At 33.9% G+C, this 23,599-nt stretch overlaps 2 protein-coding genes across 2 annotated transcripts in view; one reads left to right on the plus strand and one right to left on the minus strand.

The window, feature by feature from the left end:
- The first annotated feature begins 77 nt into the window (after positions 1 to 77).
- LOC126814342 (RING finger protein 24) lies at positions 78 to 23,377 on the plus strand. The gene is made up of 6 exons (XM_050539437.2): positions 78 to 250; positions 2,271 to 2,404; positions 3,417 to 3,456; positions 6,202 to 6,240; positions 9,989 to 10,068; positions 15,448 to 23,377. Exons 2-6 carry the CDS (start codon positions 2,295 to 2,297, stop codon positions 15,560 to 15,562), a joined length of 384 nt encoding a protein of 127 aa, XP_050395394.1. The 5' UTR covers positions 78 to 250; positions 2,271 to 2,294; the 3' UTR covers positions 15,563 to 23,377.
- Positions 14,331 to 23,599, minus strand: part of LOC126814337 (ribose-5-phosphate isomerase) — a 40,669-nt gene continuing 31,400 nt past the window's right edge. Inside the window, exon 8 of the mRNA XM_050539432.2 lies at positions 14,331 to 14,655. Coding sequence (XP_050395389.1) covers positions 14,648 to 14,655 — 8 coding nt within the window. The 3' untranslated portion in view covers positions 14,331 to 14,647. The remainder of the gene's footprint in view (positions 14,656 to 23,599) is intronic.

Below are 23,599 nucleotides of genomic sequence, written 5' to 3' on the forward strand. Positions count from 1 at the left end.
GATGAGAAAAAACCTATGTCGTAAATATTGTTTATTTAGACTAGATTGTGGTAATTAGGCCATGTGAACCATGTGACCTACTTTCAATTGATATTGATAAACAGCAATACTTTCGACTGTCAGTTGTTGTTTTGGCAGTTCGTATATACTAGGAACGTTTATTTTGATGTAAAAATACGCTACATGGGATTAACAACATGTAGAATTTGTGTTTTCACCATTATCTTTACTCATATTCATGATATTTTCAGTAAGTATATGATTTTTTCAGCAATGATGAGTGTCAGAAAGCTGTCTGGGGAAACTGGTCCGAATTTCTTGTGAAATGATGGGGTTATGCAACCATGATATTTGCATATTAAAGAATTATAAAAACAGCGGTTTGATATTTAAATTATCAAGAGATGCAACTTATTAGAACCTGTAACACCGTTCTGTGTAGGGCCGACATAGTCACATACCCTCAAAAATCTTAATATATTAGTCTATAGTATCAGATTGTATCAAATTAAAATGAAGACGAAATTTATAAATTAACTATTTTCAATTACTGTTCAAGAAATGAATTTAAAGGGGACATTTTTCTTCATGGAAATAAAATATTGCAAGCTTATTTCTTTAGGAGGTAATAAAACATAGATAAAGCAGATCATATAATTTATGATTCATAAAATGTCTAAATGTTATTATGGCTTAATTTCACTCCTCATAAATCTAGGTGATGCCATGTAGACAGAGACAGCATAAAAATAACCCTGAAACTTTTTTAAATTTGGAAGTCTGAATAATATTTCTGTTGATAAAAAAGGTTCAGAATTATTTCAACTTTATCCCTTGTACATGTATAGACACACATCTCCTACATTTTTGACGAGTGAAAGCCGTTGTTTGGAAACATTGATATTAAAGATTTTGACAGTTTTAGAACCAGACTAGTAATATGTAATTTATTGAACAGAATACAATATCAGTGATTACAGTTTTATGATTTTTGGTGTATATTACCTAACTTCTGATGTATATGACTCTGCTTAAGAAATTGCATAAAACGTGAGACCTGCTTGGTTAAATTGTTGGCTGGTATAAAAAACGTTAACAGTTGAGATAAAAGTTACCTGGTTCCGATTCTGATCTGTTGTAAAGTATTTAAATAACATGTCCTGATAGTATTAATGCACATGTACATGTATATATTGAAAAGTTGTATTTGGGAGATACATGTACTTGTAGAGCCTACAAGAATGTTCTGGCTAACACTCCTCATTGGGTATGACGATTCTAAAATTATATCTTATAAATTAAAATATGTACAGAATTGGTGGAAGTCAAAGGCTTTCCTTATTTTAGACATTCCCTGGAGTGTGTACTGTAACCCAAAGAAAATGTCATTATTAACGGTATTATTATTATTTTGTCCCAGATCAAAGGTCATTCTGTTTAAAGATAACAAACAAAATTGCGCTTTATAATTAACAAGATGTCAGGTTACAAAATCTTAATCAAGAATGTGCTTATCAATTCAAAGGTGATGTACCATAATGTACCACTTGATTACAAGGCGTAAAATATCAATGATCACAGTAAACAGGAGACCACAATGACCTAAAGTGATTTGTCATAACATGGACAGGGGACAATGTGTCCCATTTTTTTATTATTATTATTAAATGTGATCATATAAATGTATATACACATGAGTGGCCTTAATACTGAGTTGGCCCAGTACTGGTGTGGTTTCGACTCCCCAGTTGTACCGGGTCCTCCGGTTTCCTCCCACTGCTAAATTAAATAAAATTAAACCATATGTTAGTCCCGAAATGACCTAGTTTGTGTCGAGTGGACGTTAAACCCCATTTCTCTCTCTCTCCCCAGTTGTACATGTACATGACAAGGGGTAGGTCTCCTCCCACTGCTAAAGACCCCTACATGTATTTGGGTGCGAATTATTGAAATAAAATTAAACCATATGTTAGTCCGGAAAGGACCTAGTTTGTGTCGAGTGGACGTTAAACCCCATTTCTCTCTCTCTCAGTACTGGTGACCTTTGTGGCCAGTAGAAAAAAGGGAGTTGTATATACATGTACCCATAGTTGTATTAAATATGGTTGTATACTATCACTTGAGTGGCCCATAATACTGTGTTGGTCGTTAAGTGGTATTTCACCGTAGTAGCAATAGGCCCAGTACTGGTGACCATTGTGACTAGTAACAAAAAGGTAGTGTAAAATAGTTTGCCCATGTAAGCTTTAAATTTGACATTTATATTTCAGACTGATGTAAAATAATGATGCTGAATGTCTGCTATGAAAATAAACAATATTCCTTTCACAGTGTCCATACCATTACTTGGTATAGGAGCACTCACTCTCCTACTCAGTCTAATCTTTTGCTGTTATATGTGGAAGTAAGTAATAATGATAATAAAAATATCTTTATTTCAGAAGGGTTAAAAAATTAGGCTTTGTCTTCTATCTTTCTTTAATTGCCCTTAAATAAGTTATACATGTATGTATATATACAGTCCGATTTTGAAAGTATGAAACCAAGCAAGAATAAATTAGATACATTATTAAAACAAACTTATGTACATATTTACATGTCTGTAGTTTTTATGAGTTCCTATATGGAAAGTCCCAGATTTTGCAGCACACCATAAATCAAAATGGCTATCAGTATCTAAATCATCTGCCATGTCTTTTAATATCAACTGGAACGTTATAACCGGTACAAAGAACTGATCCTTTAGACAGAATAATCTGTTGAGCTTTCTGTTCATTTAATATTTTCAGTCTTGATCCCTGCATTGACCAAGAAAGTTCATCCAGTTTTTCTGGCGTGGTTTCCCCTTGTCAGTGATGCAGGACGGAGGGCCTTACAAGGACAGCTGTCTAGTCATTCTGATGGGACAAAAAACCAAGGCCCTATGTATACATTGGCATGCACGTAAAAGATCCCTTGGCAGTTGGAATTCAATATAAGAGTAGTGCCGCTGTCCGGGCAAAATTTCCCTCATTACACACTGTATGGCATATGCCCATCTTTATTAGCCCAGTTTGGAGCAAATTGGTATGAGTTGTTCCTTTTGTGAGGCGGGCCGGGTGGCTGAATGGTCTAGAGGCCTGCCCTTTAGATCATGATGTCTGTCATTGAGTCAAGTGGTTTCTATTCCTTGCTTGTCTGCGACAGAGAGTAGGTTCGCATGTCCGAACTTGTGGGTTTTTCCCCGAGTCCCTCTGGTTTTCTCCCTCTGCTAAAGGCCCCTAAGAGAAGTGTGAAATAAATTTGATCCATGTGTTAGTCTCGAAATGACTAAGTTTGTGTCGAGTTGACGTTAAACCTCATATCTCTCTCTTTCCCTCTTTTTGCAAAGAATAGCATGCAATGATTTTATGATGTTATTATTCGATTTTATTTAGATTGAAAAGACAGGGTGCATATGAAAGAGGTTACAAACAGGTACAGTAAATTGTTAAACAATTTTTATGAGATAGCTGGAGTGATGTTAGGACATACAAAAAAAAATATTCTGATTCTCAGAAAATACTTTTAAAAAGAGAGGATACAGGAGGGAGGCTTTTATTTTTATACCCCTGTCCATCCGTCAACATTTTGTTTGTATGCACTCTACAGGTCACAATTGTTATCCGATTTTGAAACTTCCCGTCAAAGTATTAAAGCATGTAATGCCAAGGTTGTGCATGCTCTAGAGGTCACAATTTTTATCCAATTTTGACAAAACTTGAAATATAGGTATATATCCCAAGTTCTTGGTTCTTCAGGAAATTGGCATCGTAACTTCGTGGATTATGGCCCCTAAATTACGGAAAATCGTGTCATTAGCTTGTGGACATTCTAGGTCACAATTTTTATCCAATTTTGATGAAACTTAATATGTATGTTTATATACCAACGTTCTTGGTTCCTTTTGATATTGATGCATGTCGGACTGTAACATCCTGGATTATGGCCACTTATTGTATTCCATTTTAGCTTGTTCTCTGTCCATTTCTTGCAAAGTGTAAGCTTTTCAGCATGGCAACCGCTGTTTTTTTGGGGTTTTTTTGTGAAAGATCATTCACCTGACACAATCACCAAAATGAACACAAAGATCACAATGGAAGTTTCTATATTTATCTCATCATTTGTTTATTTAATGCAGAAGAGCAATTAATTGCTGTAATTACTCAATGTCTTCCCAAAATAATAAATACCTGTATAACACTATCCTAAATGTAAGTTTATGTAATTGCCGATTTTTCCAGTACATCTAAGATGCGTTCTTGATAATTGAGTCAATGGTTAATTGAGTCCATGGTTAACCGTAAATTTTTAATAGAGTTACCTTCCTTTACTGCAGAAGGTATGAGCGTGTTGTAATCCCTAAAAAAACGTGTCATGTGTCCATCAGGGAATATTTTAACCAGATTTGCATCAAAATTCTGCTGATCATGACTATATCACTGGGTGCAAAGTGTTTAACAGTTGATAATAAAATTTGTCGTCTACGCTAAAATACACTACTATCCATGACGTAGATAAAAAAATACGATTCTGATTCTGTTTTGTTCAGTCCCTTGTCAGTGATGCAGGACGGATGGCCTGACAAAGAAAACTGTCTAGTCCTTCGGATGAGACGGAAAACCGAAGTCCCGTGTATACATTGGAATGCACGTAAAAGATCCCTTGGCAGTTGGAATTCGATATAGGTGATAGTGCCGCTGCCCGGGCAAAATTTCCCTCATAGCACACTGTATGGCGTATGCCCATCTTCATTAGCCCAGTATAGGAGCAGAACAGTAGGACATTAAACCCCATTTCATTTCATTTCATTTTTGTTTTGTTCAATCAATAACAGTAGATAATTTCCGTCCATAATTCATATTATTTCATCATGTGCCACAGGCAATGCAATTTCTCATTATTAATCTTTTAGAGGCATTTAGTAACTGGATAGAGCAATAAACTATAACACATAATTATGGAAGAACAAGTACTAATTTATTGTTACTCATTATTGTTACTGGTTCATTATAGCCCGGTTGGTGCTGATATAGAAATATCACGTGTAATGAAGCGCTATATAAATCGAACAATAATAATAATAATAATTGTTTATTACACACATTAGCACACACATACCATGTACACAATAATAGACAACATCACCTGTGGAGCACAAGAATACAATTGCAGATCCCTCTACATTACTTATTATTCTGTTTGTATGAAACGTGTCAATCTGAGCTTTTTGTTGGTTTGGCAATCTGATTCAAACACAGATCCTATTTTGTTTTGTTTTTTTATAGCTCAAAATTTCGTTTTACTTGTCTTTACTACACTAGGATCTGGAAGAGTTGTAATGTAACCCGTGTTTTGATTGTTGTGAGGGTTTAGCAAATGAAACCCACTGTTACGGCGAATTCTTGGTGTGAGGTGTAGAGAACTGTTGGTAGCCTTGGCTAATCAAATGTCTGACATCATAGGGTCAAAAGCCGCTTGTATGACCTCTGATGTGACCTCCCACTACAACTGGTCAGATCTTCATGTAGCGTAGGTCATCGAAAGTACAAAAAAAAAACAAAAGGAAATATAGATCTGTATTTTAATCAGATTGTTTGTTGGGGTGATGAAGTTGATGAAATTGAATGTTATATTCCGGTCCACATATGCTACACAAGTCACAATGACATCCCAATCTTTCAAAATTCTCCTTTAGGACCCCTGGGTCCCTTCTAACTAAATATCCACCATTGCAAGAATATCTTACACTTCGAAAAACTGTTAATCAATTTTATAAATTGTTTTTGAAACTTAATCATTTGCCCATAGATTCAAAATATTTTCTTTCTATTATCTATTAATGATACGCCAGGATCTGAGAACCAGGGTGTTTTTTTAATATAGCCTTGTATATATGTAGTGTTTCGATTCCAAATATGTTGCTGATTTGATATGTTTTTCCCCCATTGAACAACTTTTTGTTACATTGTTTGAATGGCATCAAGTAACTGAACTAGAAATACAAGAATAGAGAATCTTAGTGGAAACATCTCTCAGTTATAAACAATAAATTGTATTCTATTGAATTGTGTCCTGTATATTTTATGTTAAAAGTAGAACAAAGGGAGTATATATATACAATGTACCACATGCTGTGAATATGATTAAATATGTTATTGTTGTTTATGCTTCCTGTTTCAGGTGACTTATTCTCCACAAAAGAAAATCTTGCCAAATGACGTAAGTTAGACATATTGTATAGCATCCTCAAGGGTTTTCACTTTAAAACATTTCCAGACGGTCCATTATTAATGTATTTTGTTTATTTTGGATAAGCAAAGAATATGAACATTTTTAGCACAATCCAAATTGATTTTAGTATGCATAAAAACTATAAATATAACTGTATTTATTGTCTTTATTGCATTATTTTAAATCCTAATTTTATGACGTGTATATTGACTGACCGGTAAATTCTCATACCAATAAATTTCACTGTTAGTCAGTCAAGACTGGTAAACAGATTGAAACAAGAGTGCTGGTATCTACATGTACTGATGAGCAAACAGTCCCCCCCCCCCACACCACCACTTCCATGTAGTTCAGATTAATCTATATCTAAATTCCAATCTGATTGAAACACAGATCCTATTTTGTTTCATTACTATAGTTTAAAATTTCGTTTTACTTGTCTTTACTACACTAAGATCTGGAAGAGTTGTTATGTAACAGGCGTTCTACTTGATGGGAGGAATTAGCCAATGAAACGGTCTGTTACGGCGAGTTCTTGGCCTTTTTTATGCACAGAACTGTGGGTAAACCACTAGAACCGTCAACGCCAATTGATTAATCAATGTCTGACGTCATAGGGTCAAAAGCCGGTCGTTTAACCCCTGAAGTGAACTCGCACTATAACTTGTCAGATCTTCATGTCGTGTAGGCTGTCGAAAGTATAAAAATGGAAACGAAATATAGATCTGTATTTTAATCAGATTGTGTAAATTCTTATAGATTAGCTTAAATATGCGTTATGCAAGAGCTAAATCTGCCTATTGCAGGTCTTTCTTTAGGCCTGAAAAGTTATATAAACTATTAATTAGACATGATGAAAAGACTTTAATCAACTCTCGATGGCATCAGATTTCTCCGATATTAAATAGATTAGAATGGTTCAGCAATACTTTGATTTAATCAAATATGGAGGATCGAGACTTAGCTTCGATCAACCAGTACGGTGGTTGAAATTATTGCACACGTCTGTCAAACCTTCAAAGGCTAATATCTTCGCTTGCAATAGAGTAATTTGAATAAAATAAAACCAAGTACGACCAATCCAAACCATAAGACAAAATTCGAAGTCCTAAAAAACGTTACAGGCAAAATAGTGTAATCAGCAAATGGACTTCTCCTCCTGTACAAAATACACGACAAACAGTGGTAACAGGTGTCCGGAAGAGTAAGCTTACCCCGCCAAACTATTAGGCGAAATGTCGGTAAAATAGCGTGGTTGGCCAATGAACTATCGGTATGCAAAATGCACGCGATGAACTGTGTTAACGATGTAGTAGACATTATCAGGGAGATAGTAATAGTATATGTGTCAATTAAATATATCTATAATAATAGCCGAGAGAGACACGTTATATTTACCAATCAAATCAATATGACGGCCATAAAACTTTTTAAAGGTTTTAATAAGTTTAGTGCGCAAGTATCCTTGTAGTTGAAGCTTAGATGACAAATGCCTCGATCTACTTAAAAAATCAGAATAAAAGGAACAAGCTCTCGCCTAACGAATTAGCTGAGACACAAACACTCCATAAGCTGGTGATATTGGAATGTTACTACTAATAAATGGAAAGTTAACAATCGGAAAGTCAAAGTCATCACGTTTATCGTACAATTTAACACTCAGTTTATGGCAATTGTCAAAATCGAGACGCAGATTCAAGAAGGAAGCGTAATTGTCACTGTCAGTGGTGTTTTTAATTTCGAGCTCATCAGGATATATGAATTCTACATAATCACTAAATTTAGGATTATTAAGTGATAAAACGTCATCGATATAATGAAATTTTCAAATTATTCATTTTACATCATCTACTTTTGAACTATTATAGCAAGAATGGCTAGTTCTTTATCTAAATCTTACATAATGTATCTTTAATCCTAAATGTGTTCAGTATGTTCTCGCTTTTAATCATTTATATGTACCAATGAGCTTACAGCCCACTACCACCCATGTAGTTAAAATTACTCTATATTTGAATAACCCATAGTGGATTGTTTAAGATTAAAAAATTTTAGAAGACAGAAATGATAAAAATATCAGAGCTTGAAATACATCTTCTCACTTGTGACTAGCATATACACACTATGTTCCGCTGACAAGATGCAATCTCATGTAATCTTAGAATGTTTAGATTGGCATATACAACATGTATTTAATCAAATATAAATGATTGGTCTGATATTGATTTAATGAGAAGATTTTATATTTTGAGCTTAATTATGAATGGAGTCACACCTTAATTTTATTTGATTACTTCTCAGGTTTGCGAGTTTTTCGCCAAGTTTGCAATAATCAATGGCTTAACAGGAATTAAGTTACATGTACTATAGAAATTGATATTAATTTGTCTTATAAATAAATCAATAAATTCATACACCTGTTAGATTATTTGTAAATATACAAAACGAGATGTCTGTTAGAACTTGGGGGGTTGGATGGTCGAAAGGTTAGCATGTGCGTGCTGTATCATAAGGCCTGTCATTGAGTCAACTGGCATGGTTTTGAATCCCCGGCTGTACGTGACAAGGAGTAGGGTCGCATGTCCAACCTCGTGGGTTTTCTCCGGGTCATCCAGTTTCCTCCCACTGCTAAAGACCCCTTCGCGCAAGCGAATTATTGAAATAAAATTAAACCATGTGTTAGTCCCGAAATGACCTAGTTTGTGTCGAGTGGACGTTAAACCCTATTTCTCTCTCTCTATCTGTCAGAACTTTAAGAAATGAAAGTGTCATGAAGTTAAGCAAGTTTAATGTCTTACTTCTCTGCACCACCCAGGCTATGGAAGAAATATCACCCAGACGGTGGTATCTTCACCTTCTCTTCTGCCATACCTACTACTAAGAATTTTTTTTTTTTACTTGTACACAGGACTTCGTTTTTTATCGCATCGGAACAACCAGACACTTTTCCTTGTCGGCCCCCCTCTTGTCTTGGTCCACTGATATGGGGAAACTAGGCTGGAAAATTGTGAGAAAACTTTCTCAGCCAAACCTGGGATCAAACCCTTGATATCTTGGTTAATGAGCCAGCACCTTTATCACTATGGCACTCTCAGAATGACATAAATGGTTTTTGAAATGAATGCTATCCGTCGTAACTATATAAAAAAAAGCAGCTTATTGATTTTCAACAATCTCTGACATTACAGTTATGTCACACTCATGTTCCGATCATTGTACATTTCTCCCTACTATATAAGAGGAAAAATTGTTTCAGTGGCATTTAGTAATTGAACTGGAATATACAGGTCACAATTCTATGGAATACAATTACTGTACTGTATCATTGCTTGATAATGACTAGAGAAGCCTAGGCAAAATATCGCTCAGTAATAAGCAGTAATTGTATTCTATAGAATTGTGACCTGTATATATAAGAGGAAGAAGTCTACTGATTTTCCACGATTTCTCAGCACATTAACTTTTGGAGTTTTGGCCATTTGTTAAATCTAATGATGCTACAGTTATAGAATGTATTTCCTAATAAAAGCGGTAAACAGTTGTGATAGTTTTTGTAGCTTGGACAACATAATTGTTGGTGAATATGTTTAGTTGCCTGGCAACCCATATTTTAACATTTTAATTGCAGTTGTGTTTAATTCTCTGGCCAAGCTTCTTTTTTTTAAAATAAAAATGACTTAAGAAATTATTAGATGTGTCTTAAATCTTACGTTTATTGATATGTTTTTTTTTTTAGACTTGTCCAGTTTGTTTAGAAGATTTTAAATCCAATGAAAAATTAGCTATTTGTCCTTGTAAGCATGGATTTCATCAGAGGTAAGTAGACTTCCCTCTTGTATATAAATAAACATTTATCCAATATATAAGTGTCAAATTCAAACCACACTGGGTATATAAATTATTTATTTTATTTCCTATAGAATTATAAACCATAACCATTGTTTGTGATTATAATAAACAAAGGTATATAATTTTGCTGGTCTTTTATACAAATTTCTAAAAAGAAAAACAATTCAATAAATGTAAGTTCGAACCACAGATATTTAAAAATTATTTATTATATTCCCTATTGTTTGTGATTATAATAAACAAATTTCTAAAAAAGAAAGACAATTAAATGAATTAAGTTCAAACTACACTTGATATTTATAAATGATTTATTTTGTTTCCTATGAAGTGTTGTAAACCTCAAGCATTGTTTGTGATTATGAAATAAATGTAAATATGCCGTGTTTAATTCTTTTAAATTTCTTTAAAAAAAATCAAACCTACTATTAGTGAAACAATATATTTTAAAAAAAAATTAAATATGATGTTTGATAATTGATTTAAAAAAAGAAAACAAACTAGAACAGGTTATTGTAGTTACTAACAATAGTTTATATACAGTGTGTAATATCACAGAGTTTATTTAGTGTAGCTATTAAAGGGACTCATTTCCTTTCCTTGTATAGATTAAATCTTCATTAAATATAATGTTTCTTATAAATCTAAAATAAACCAATCAGGTCATCAGTTGGTGTTTAATTAACTTACAAAAAATAGTAAGATAAATTTTACCTACATTACTTGAATACCAATTTTTCCAGAATTCTTTAATCTTGAGATAAGAATTGTGTTAGAATTGTATTAGAGAGAGAGGAGGGGGTGGGGGGAGAAAGAGAGAGAGAGATAGAGAGAGAGACTAGGTCATTTCGGGACTAACATATGGTTCAATTTTATTTCAATAATTCGGTTGCGCGTAGGGGTCTATAGCAATGGGAGGAAACCGAAGGACCCAGAGAAAACCCATGAGGTTGGACAGGCAAACCAATTCCTTGCCACGCACAAGCGGGGAATCTAAACCACACCACTCGACTCAATGGCAGACTGTCTGATCCAATGCGCATGTGTTAACCATTCGGACCCCCCCCCCCCAAAAAAAAAAAAATTTCATTACAGGTGAAGCAAAGAATTTACTATAGCCAAAAATATATACAGGTATAATTAGTATGCATTGTAAATTATATCTATACTAATATTTGTGACTGTCGTTTGTCTGTCTGTTCGGGGGTTGGCGGCTACACTAGGTCTGCCCAAAGTCTGAAATTTGGGGTATAGGGGTAGCTCGGACCGGGGAGTAACATAGGCCAGGTGGCATTAGTCTACCACTTCCGGTTTCGGGGTTATGACTCCCGAGCGAAACCGGGCATTCTTCTAGTATACATATGGATAACAATAACATATTTATAATCCCACCCCTTTATTGCAAACTCCTATCAGTAAAAAAAAAAACCAACACAAAACAAACTAAACATGTGTTTTAACAGTGTATACAACAGTTCTATGTAAAGAAATTACTGTATTTTTAATCAGGACTATGTTTCTATGATGATTATCTCGTCATTTTCAAGCACAAATATACTTTATTGTAGAAAGAAGGCAGCTCCAATAAAATACAATAATCATAGAACTGGTGTGTTTATTTTTAATGTGTTCATTACTGTTCAATGAAAAAATGTTGTATAGATAGTACAATAGATAGCAGTGAGGTGTATTAAACAGGCTTTATCTAAGAACTAAATCTTGCTATTGCGGGTCTTTCTTTAGGCCTTAAATGTTATATAAACTATTAATTAGACATTTATTAATATGGCAAGACCATAATCAACTCTCGATGCCATCGGATGGATCCAATTTTAAGTAGATTAGAACGGTTTGGCCATTTAGTGATTTAATTTAACTATGGAGAAGCAAGGCTAAGACTTGAATGACCAGCACACATCTTGTCAAAACTACAACCATTGATAACTTCGCTCAAAATAAAATAATTTGAATGAAAATTTCAATATATTTATTTTTATATTTTTAATGCTACATTTTCATGTTGACGTATATTGCCGTCGAACCAGTGCGTCCGAACATCCATCCGTCCACAATTTGTTTTTAGACTCTACAGGTCACAACTTTTTATCTGATTTTGACGAAAATTAAAATATAGGTCTATCTCCCAAAGATCTCGGATTGTTTCGAAATTGGCATGTATTGGACCGTAACTTCATGGATTATGGCCCTTGACTGTACGAAAAATCACATTTTTAGCTTGTGGACACTCTAGAGGTCAAAATTTTCATCCGATTTTGATGAAACTTGATATGTATGTTTATAACCCAAAGATTTTGGTTGCTTTCAATATTCATGCATATCGGATCATAACTTCCTGAATTATGGCCTCTAATTGTACATAAAATCACATTTTTAGCTTGTGGTCTCTCTAGAGATCACAATTTTTATCCTATTTAAAAAACGTTCGAATATATCACCGTTACACCATAATGATTGTTGAGGTTAAATTTCGTGAAAATCAGACCAAAACTGCCGGACAAAATGGCTGCTCCTTGTACGCAAATAGTGTAAAAGTACACTGTATTGTATATCAAAGTTCTGGACCCTCTAGAGGTCACAATTTTGATAAAACTTGAAATGTATGTTTATAACCCAATTATCTCGGTTCCTGTCGATATTCACTCATATTGGACTATAACTTCCTGGATCATGTCCCCTTATTGTACGAAAAATCATGTTTTTTTAGTAGTTTGTGGAACCTCTAAAAGTCACAGTTTTTATCTGATTTTAAAAAAAAACAAAAACGTTTAAATATATCACTGTTACACCCTAATGATGGTTGAATTAAAATTACATGAAAATCAGACTGAAACTGCCTGACAAAATGACTGATACTTGTACGCAAGTAATGTAAAAAAAATATGTAATAGCAAGGTTGTGGACCCTCTAGAAGTCACAATTTTTATCCGATATTGATGAAAGTTAAGACATATGTTTATATCCAAAAGATCTTGGTTCCTTTCGACATTCGTGCATATTGGACCGTAACCTCCAGGATTATGGCCCCTGATAGTATAAAAAATCACATTTTATTTTTTTTAGCTTCTCTGTCCATCTCTTGCAAAATGTGGGCGTATCTTGCCTGGCAATCACTAGTTGAAATATTATGGAGAGAACGACCAGCTCTCTATCTAAATCTTACGTAATACCCCTTAAAGCCAGCTATCCCTGTAATAAGGGTATTTCACTATAATTTTATAGTTAAACTCTACGAGTGAAAACTTGTAGCCAGTCATCCAAAGGTAACATCGTGCTATCTGTTCATATGTCGTAAGTAGCTTGTACCATTTATAAGCTATTTTTATATGCTTATGTTGAAATGCGGTATACATATATATTGTCAACATCCCTGTCTGTTCAATCGTTGGTCTGTCTTGAGGCTAAAGTGATCATCCAATTGCCTTGAAATATTTACACCGTATTTATGTTCTTGTGATGAAAATTTCCAATAATTAATTATCATCTGATTCATGTATATGTCTGGTTTATGTTAGCTCTAGGAAGAAGTAGAAGCCAATCAAATTTTAATTATTTCTGATAATTACTTTGTGAGTTGTTTCCCTTGATCATAAGTTGTGTTTAGGTTCTTGCAAATGAGAGAGAGAGAGAGAGAGAGAGAAAGAGAGAGAGAAAAATGGGGTATAACGCCCACTTGACACAAGCTAGTTTATTTCGGTACTAACATGGTTAATTTCATTTCAATAATTCGCTTGCGCGTAGGGGTCTTTAGCAATGGGAGGAAACCGGAGGACCCGGAGAAAACCCACGAGGTTGGACAGGCGATCCTACTCTTTGTCACGTACAACCGGGGATTCGAAACCACGCCAGTTGACTCATTGACAGGCTTTATGATACAGCATGCATGTGCTAACCATTCGGCCATCCAACCACCCTGTCTTGTAAATGCTACCATTACTTAAAAAGAATAAATATGTGACAGCTTTTTAGGATTTATAGACCTCTGTTAGTGTACATTGCATTGCCTGGCAACTAATTTTCATTCAAAAGATATATATATTGTTCTGAATAATGTCAAATTGTATCTCACTAAGCAATGGCTGCTGTGTCATAAACTGCTATTATATTGTATGGTAAATTGGTATACTAAAATATTAATGTGCTGATAGAAAGTACAGGTGATTATCGTGTTTTAATTAAGACATTATAGAACATTATACTCTCGACTATATCAACAGTTTTACATTCATTAGTGAAAATTATCACGTTTTATCAGTTATTTCGCCTTATTAATTCCATTATAAATTTATTTCCTATGACTCATGCATCTGTTGCAGCTAGAATAAAAGACACTATAACAATAATAGAATAACGTATTTTTCTGTACCAACTTGGCTGTGGTGAAGTCAGGCATATATGTACATCATGTGGTGTGCTGATATGCAGAAATCAATTAACAATTGGCTTGCTTTCGATTCCTCGCTTGGACATGACAAGAAGTAGGGTTGTCTGTCCAACCTCATGGGTTTTCTCCAGGTCCTCCAATTTCCTCCTATTGCTCTGAAATAAAATTGAACGATATGTTAGTCCTGAAATGACCTAGTTGGTGTTGAGTGGATGTTTAACCCCACTTCTCTCTCTCTCAAATACCTACTCTAAGGGATATTTACATTCTTTATCACAATTCCAAGATGGCTGCAATGTCATCATAGTCAGTTCCTGGTCCATAGTAAGGTGATACTTGTTTGATATATTTTTAAGTGTTTTTACACATAAAAAACTAAAAACTAAACTATAAAATCAACTCTATTTATTGTGTTTAACAGTTCAATTCTTTCTTTGACACTTTAATTTCATAGCATGCAAATTAACCGACATTTATCATTCAACATTCTAAAATTTCTTTGAAATAGCACTCCTACCAAAATGAGCCAAAAGATGAACAAAATTGGCACCAAACACTCAAGAGTGCACACAATTTAAAAGGCATGCAAATACAAAAATCACATGATTTGCAGTTTTAGAGCATAGATGACATTGCAATTTGTAATCCAAGTATGCAAACAATAATTTGTTAAGTGTTTGTGATACCTATTTGAAACAAATTATGGAAAGTGAATGTATTATTATTATTATTATTATTATACAATATTTATAAAGCACACATCCTTCACTCAAGTGTTCAGTCATCTAGAATACCAATATATTTTATATTCCTGAAGCAATGACCCAAGAAATGACTGGGATTTTCTTAATCAAACGAAACACTGTGAGGTGTGTGGCAGAATACCAGTATATTTTATTTCATATTTACTTTGTGATTCATATTTAAACGACTTATGTATATTTCAGATGTTTGAGTCAATGGTTACATAGAAAGAATACCTGTCCACTGTGTAAAGCAAAGGTGCAGCCATTTTTAGGGGAGCGAACTGGTTTAGTGCCTTTTGCAGTGACCACCCTATGATATTGGAGAAAATTAATACTATAAAGCATCTGTTGATAAAAAAAAGTAAAGAACAAAGTTGAGTAAATGCAACATGGAAATATAATATAAATAATTTGTTTAATTTCCGATCTCGTATTTAAATTTTAAACCACATGTACAGACTTAGAAATATGACATCACCAGTCTATTAAAGGACATTTTTCACTGACAAGGAGCCGGTCTATAAACCACTGTGGAATTTATGTGTACCACTATATTCAAACCATAGCAATGAGTATACATGTATATTCAAAACAAACCAGGGTTCAGTACTCTGATTGTCAAATATTATGTTTATTCCTATAGCTATGAGTATATTCAAACCAAACCAGGATTCAGTTCTCTGATTATCAACTAGTGTGTTTATTCCTATAGCAATGAGTATATTCGAACCAAACCAGGATTCAGTAATCTAATTGTCAAATATTATGTTTATTCCTATAGCAATGAGTATATTCAAACCAAACCAGGATTCAGTTCTCTGAATGTCAACTATTATTTTTATTCCTTTAGCAATGAGTATATTCAAACCAAACCAGGATCCAGTTCTCTGATTGTCAAATATTGTGTTTATTCCTATAGCAATGAGTATATTCAAACCAAACCAGGATTCAGTACTCTGAATGTTAACTATTGTGTTTATTCCTATAGCAATGAGTATATTCAAACCAAACCAGGATCCAGTTCTCTGATTGTCAAATATTGTGTTTATTCCTATAGCAATGAGTATATTCAAACCATGTCTGGATTCATTTCTCTGAATGTCAACTATTATCAGTATCCCTATAGTAAAACTACCAGTATAATCAAACCAAGCTGGGATTTAGTGCTCTGAATGTCAACTATTGTGTTTATTTCTGTAGTAACTAACACTGACTGACTGACCAACTGGATACAGTTTAACATCTGCTTCCACATTAACATTTTGATTGTGATTCTTATAGTTAGTGAAGAAAAAAGCCAAGTACATGTTTAAAAGGAGGATGGTTGTGATCTTGAACTGCTTATGATAAAAATGTGATAATATTCGCTTTATAAACTAGAATGACTCTATCTAATATCAATATCATATAAGAAACATATTATAGGAAGTATGAATCAACGAAAATAAATTATTTCTTGATGATATGATATAATCAATATTTTATTCCAATAGTATATATGCATGTGACTATATCTGTCATTTTTAATAACTTAGGCCATACAAAAAAAGAAACTGATTGATTAAGTGATGTGTCATTATCCAAGAATCAAAATGTTTTTTTTTATATGACCTTAATTACACTATGCTTTTACTTGTAGACCTACATTTATTCTATCTTTGTTGATAAACTCACTTTACTATGAAGGCTGCGGCAGTGACATTTGAGGTGATTGAAAAAGTCTTTTCCTATGGCAACAAATATATATTTAATTGAAAGAATGTAACTTCCTTAAAATATTAAAAGGGCTTTATGGGAGATTAGATCAAGAGATGACATTTCTCACTATAATAATTAAAAATAGATAATGTAAAGAAAATATGTTGAAAATTTCACTCAAATTGCTTCACTCTGAACAGGGATATTAGCGATTGAATTTTAGACCTAGCCTCGATCATCATTACTAAAGTCGGTACGATAAAAAACAAATTCTTGGTTATCCATTTTGACGTTAAATCATCCATCGCAAAATGTATTCAAATTCAGTAAACATCGCAGGGTAGCGATGGCATCGAAAGTTGATTATAGTCTGGATAAGTTAATTAATGTGTCGTCAGTACATGTATATGATGAATCCTATTGATTTTCAGACAATTACTACCAGACTTAGTTGCTGCAACATATATTTCTTTACTTCCGTTAAAATTATCGATTTGAATAATGCTTGCATCAAAATATTTTTTAAAAAGTACTTTGGCTTGTGTATGGTCTCAAACTCTGTACTTGGAGCAAAATGCCCTTTTTTTTTGAATAGGAATAATTTTGATTCTGAATGATATTTGACTGTTATAATGGAATTATTTGAATAGTTTTTGGACCAAAATGCTTTGTTAATGAGTAGTTTTTTATTTCGTAAACTACATCATAATTATTTGTGCTAAGGGGGTTGGGTGGCTGAATGGTCTGCCAACGTGTGCATTTTAGATAACAAGGCCTGTCACTGAATCAAGTGGTGTGGTTTTGATCTACCACAGTGACAAGGAGTAGAATCACCTGCCTAACCTTGTGGGTTTTCTCCTGGCCCCCAGTTTCCTCCCAAGTTCATCTCTCTCTCTCTCTCTCTCTCTCTCTCTCTCCCCCTCCCTCCCTCTACCCCCTTCCCGTCCTCCTAATTATTCATTTATGTTGAGGCTTTAGTTAAACTCTAGAGAGTAAACTACATGTATATATTGAGTATATTCCACCCACCAGTTCCTGATATCTGATATAATATACATGTAAGTAGACAATCATGTAGATAATTCAATAGAAATTGTTTAATGACATCTCAGATGATCGAAGATATCATTACATTATTAATGCTTTTGGAATAATGTTAAGGCATGGTGTGCTGTTGTTGATCAGGATATTTAAATAATTTATCAATGTTTGTTTCAAACAATTGATTGGATATTGTTTATCTTAAGAATATTTCTAATGAAATTCAATTTAGGATAATAATATAGTAAAGTAGTTCATCCAAATTGTGGTTTATTTTTACCATTTTATAATTATAATAATAAAAGTATACAGGTCATAAGAGGCATATTACAGTGCATGATAAACTTGAAATATTTAAATTCAATGACAGAATATATATCTTTAAGCTGGATGCACATTTAAACAAAATCATGTACCTGCTGTTTTTCATATCAGTGTACACACTGTACACTGTGCAGTGATAAAAATGATTAACTTTAATTTAACTAAACAATAAACACCAAATAAATATTTTTTTTTTTTTTTTATCATTTAACTAAACGAGGCTGGATTGCACCTCAGCGCAAGTGTCATGTGACATTCACAATGGCAACCCACATCGAAGTTACTTGTGCTGATAGATTTTACTTGTATAAGATGAAAAGAACTTGGGAAATTAACTTAAAATTACTGTATGCTGTCATTTTGAAATCATGTGATATTTCGGTGATTTTATCACCCAGTCCTGGTAATATTTGGTTGTTTTTTATATATTTTTGTTCGACAGTATGCGGTTATGTTTCAGATTTGTGAGTAGTACATGATAAACAAGAAACATTAACTACACAAATCTCTTTCTGTTTATAGTTTATTTGAATCAGTGCATACCTGGCTATATCTCTATTTACTATAATAAAAATTCATTTAGTCTGTCACACTTTTAATTAACGAAAATTTGATATTCATCAAAGTTATACGACACACTATAACCACCATAATCTAAAACTAGTAATGAACTGTGAATTTTACTTTACGATTCTGTGAGATAGCTTTATTTAAATTCCTCTTTCACCGAAGTGATATATGGGACAATATCTTTACTACAAAATTTATAATTTAAAAAATATTGGTCTGATATTATTAGGCGCCTGCCTTCTGTGTTTCCGCTTTTTAATGATGAAAGTTTTAAGATTTTTATTGAATTGTATTGAATTTTTCAATTCAATGATGTTTCGGTGATAATGATAATTATATAGGTCAAATATACGTACCAGTAATCTAAAAAAAATAAATAAAATGAAATGAGATGGTGTTAACATGCTACTGTTCTGCTCTGACTGGGCTAATGAAGAAGGGCATATGCCATACAGTGTGCTGTGCAGGGAATTTTGCCCTTACAGTGGCACTACGGCTTAGTCTTGTATCGAATTCCAACTGTCATGGGTTCTTTTACGTACATGCCAATGTGTACATGGGACCTTGCTTTTTCATCTCATCTGAACGACTATACCCATTGACATGCCATCCGTCCAGCATCACTGGCAATTGGGAACCATGCCAGAAAATCTTGATGAACTTTCTCGGTCATCACAGGGATCAAACACGGAACCTCCCCATTATATGAGTCAGCCAACATCTTACTCAATGTGCCATCATGACAGGTAACTAACATTGTTTGAGGTTTTGAACATAGATGTTTGGATTCATTGAGGCACATATATGTAGGAGTATGCAGTCAAACTGTGCAGATGCTAAGAATAGTGTAACATTCTTTCAACTGTGTTCCATTTGTTTGTTTGTAGTTGTACAAATTTGAATGGGAATCTACTATCCCTAAAAGTCGACTATTGTTTCATTTGTATAGTGTTCGTACAAATTTGAATGGGAAGCTGCTGTCTCTAAATATTAAGCCTAAACAAGGTATGATCTATAGTTTTATTTTATTGTATAAAACACTGATAACGTTTAAATGTAGGTCTACGAATATGTTTATATACAGTATATACAAGTGTTTATTTGATATCGACAGCTTTAAATTGAATGTTCATTTTAAGCAATCTTCATAATTGAAATATAAAAGCTGAATATAATACAGCTCAAATTGATGATGGTGTCGCATGAATATCCAGTATCTTTTGTAAAATTAAGAACCCCACCATTACTTATTACAGTGTCATGCACCAGTTTTGTTCATTCCAAGAGTTAGATCCCACATATACTTGAGTGTAAATGGGATCCCATTCTATAAAACCTGGTAGTCAGCATTGGACCCAATGAAGCTGGTAGTTGGGTGGGATTCCCCTCCATGAAGATGGTAGTCAGCATGGGATCCTACTCTATGAAGCTAGTAGTTGGGTAGAATCCTTCTCAATGAAGTTGATGTGGTCAGCCTGGGATCCCATTCTTTGAAGCTGGTTATCAGCATTGGACCCAATAAAGTCAGTAGTTGGGTTGGATCCAACTCAATGAATCTAGTAGTCAGCATGTGATTCCCCTCCTTAAAGCTGGTAGCCAGCATGGGATCCCACTTTATAAAGCTAGTAGTTGGATAGGATCCTACTCTATGAAGCTAGTAAATTCAGTGAAGCTAGTAGTTGAGTAGGATCCTACTCAGTGAAGCAAGTAGTCAGGTAGGATCCCACTATATAAAGCTAGTAATCAGCATGGGATTCAACTCTATAAAGCTCATTGTCAGCCTGGATTGCCACCACTCCATGAAACTTATAGCTGAGTGGGATCCAACTCAATGAAGCCGATGGTCAGCGTGAGATCCCACATAAGCATGGGGTCTTACTCTTTCAAACTGTAGTCACCCCAGAATGTCAGCATGGAACTCCGCCCAATTCTACATTAATGTACCATTTTCCTTGGAACTTGGGTTGGATCCTACACATCCACTACAGAACAACATCATTATTCATCCATAGCTTGTACTGTCCATTAGTACTTAGCTTTTCAATGCAACCAACTTTGTTATTTACTATGTATTAAAGGCATGTATATGTATATCATTTGCAATATTTTTCTTATTTCCATAAATCTATGTATTTATTATTAATAATTATATATCCAATATATTTTATTATTATATCCAATTTGTTATTCATGTCATGTTCTAACAGACAGTTTATAAAATATAAACTACTGTTAGTTCTTGGAAATGGTTGTTATGTGAATTTAAATTCAATTTGTGTTGTAGCTGAAATACTCACAGGGAAACTGTATTGTCCATTATTGAAACCTTATTTCAGTTGGACAGGTAAAATAAATGGATTTTAGCCGTTTACAGATTTTGAAATGAATTCACAAATTGTTCTTTTGACCATGACTAGGTGAATGACATATATAAACCAACTTAAAATACAGATGTGTCGTCATCCCGTAGGTTATGGTTATTACGTTATTCCCAATTAATATGGTATGGGCAATGTTATAATCGGACATTATTTAGACAGGACTTCAGAAATATTGTACTTACGTGATAATTTCTATGCACGTGGAAGTTAGTCAATCTGTATTTTATGTTGCTTTGTAAATGTTGTGTGCAAGACATTGCAGTGGCAATATATTAGTTAATGTCATGCTCTCAACCGTTAAAGCACACATATGAAATCATTAAAATTTAAAGTATTTTTAATAATCTAACATAATTAATTAATTAGCATTTTTCATAGTCATCATTTTTTAAATAATATTCATTTCATAAATTTACATTTTTCTTACATCATTATTTAATTAGTTTATGTATAGTTATAGAATAACTTACAGTGTATATTTACACAGGTAGATGTATGTATATATATATATAAGTAATACAGGTCAAAGCTTGCTCAAAGACTTGAAGCCAGGAGTTAATTTATGCTTTTATCAAGGTATCCATTGTATTGACAGAACATAGAGAGAGAGAGAAATGGGGTTTAATGTCCACTCGACACAAACTAGGTTATTTCGGGACTAACATATGGTTTAATTTTATTTCAATAATTTGCTTGCGCATAGGGGTCTTTAGCAGTGAGAGGAAACCGGAGGACCCAGAGAAAACCCACGAGGTTGGACAGGCGACCCTACTCCTTGTCACGTACAACCGGGGATTCGAAACCACGCTAGTCGACTCAATGACAGACTTTATGATACAGCGCGCGCACGCTAACCATTCAGCCATCCAACCCCCCTTGACAGAACATAAATTCTGGACTAGGAACTGTTCCCCAAGTGCTACTGATCTTCTTGTTCTTGGGGTGGGGGGGGGGGGCGCGTCACTCTTTATAAAAGCCTAAGACTCTGCCAATTCATGTTTGATCGGCATGAAACTTGGCATGCTTGTTCCTTGGACAATTGTGCATCGATTGAAGGACTTCGATTTTTGATATGACATCACAATTCCAAGATGGCTGCGATGACGTGATAGTTAGTTCCTGGTCTATAGTACTCTTGTGTTTTTTATTGAAACAATCACTGGTTTTATTATATAAGCACAAGATTTGATACTTCTGTAATAAAATCAGTGATTGTGTCACAAAAATAATTATGTTCTGTTAAAGATGCATTATGTAAGACCTAAATCTGCCTATTGCAAGTCTTTTTTTTCGGGTGGGGGGGGCTTTAAATGTTATATAAAATACTATTTAAACATTTATTAACATGACAAGCCTATAATCAAATCTCCGGATAATCTGAAGACTCTGATTTTAAGTAGATTAGAACACTGCCATCATTTAAGAGTTTAATGATAAAATAGGTTACAATATTAAACAATCTATGCTACATTTTGTCAAAACTTTAAACATCTATAACTTTGAACAGAATAAATTATTATCTAAACATTATCATGACCAGCTCATAATCAAATCTCTGGGTCATCTGAAGGCTCCTATTTTAAGTAGATAAGAACACTGCGGCCATTTAAGAGTTTAACAATAAAATAGGTTATGATAATAAACAATCTACGCTACATTTTTTCAAAACTTTAAACATCTATAACTTTGAACAGAATAAATGATTATTTAAACATTATCATGACCAGCCCATAATCAAATCTCTGGGTCATCTGAAGGCTCCTATTTTAAGTAGATTAGAACAAGCTGCGGTCATTTAAGAGTTTAACAATGAAATAGATTATGATAATAAACAATCTATGCTACATTTTGTCAAAACTTTAAACACTCATAACTTTGCGCAGAATAAAATATTGAAACTTTCAAAATATTCATTTTTCATTCTCTATGGTTAAACTATTAGAGCATGAATGGTCAGCTCTGTATCTAAATCTTGCACAATGCATCTTTAATATGCTTCTCAATTACTAAATGCCACTTAAGGACTATATCCATTGTAAGGTAATAATTATGTTACAGTGTGTATCATATCTTGAACTGGGGAGTTGGATGGCTGAATGGTTAGCACGTGCACGCTGTATCATAAAGAAGTCTGTCATTGAGTCAACTGGCGTGGTTTCGAATCCCTGGTTGTACGTGACAAGGAGTAGGGTTGCCTGTCCAACCTCGTGAGTTTTCTCTGGGCCCTCCAGTTTCCTCCCACTGCTAAAGACCCCTACGCGCAAGCAATTTATGGAAATAAAATTGAACCATATGTTAGTCCCGAAATGACCTAGTTTGTGTTGTGGACATTAAACCCC

The sequence above is a fragment of the Patella vulgata genome, chromosome 3, assembly GCF_932274485.2.
Source record: "Patella vulgata chromosome 3, xgPatVulg1.2, whole genome shotgun sequence".
NCBI classification, from domain to species: Eukaryota; Metazoa; Mollusca; class Gastropoda; family Patellidae; genus Patella; species Patella vulgata.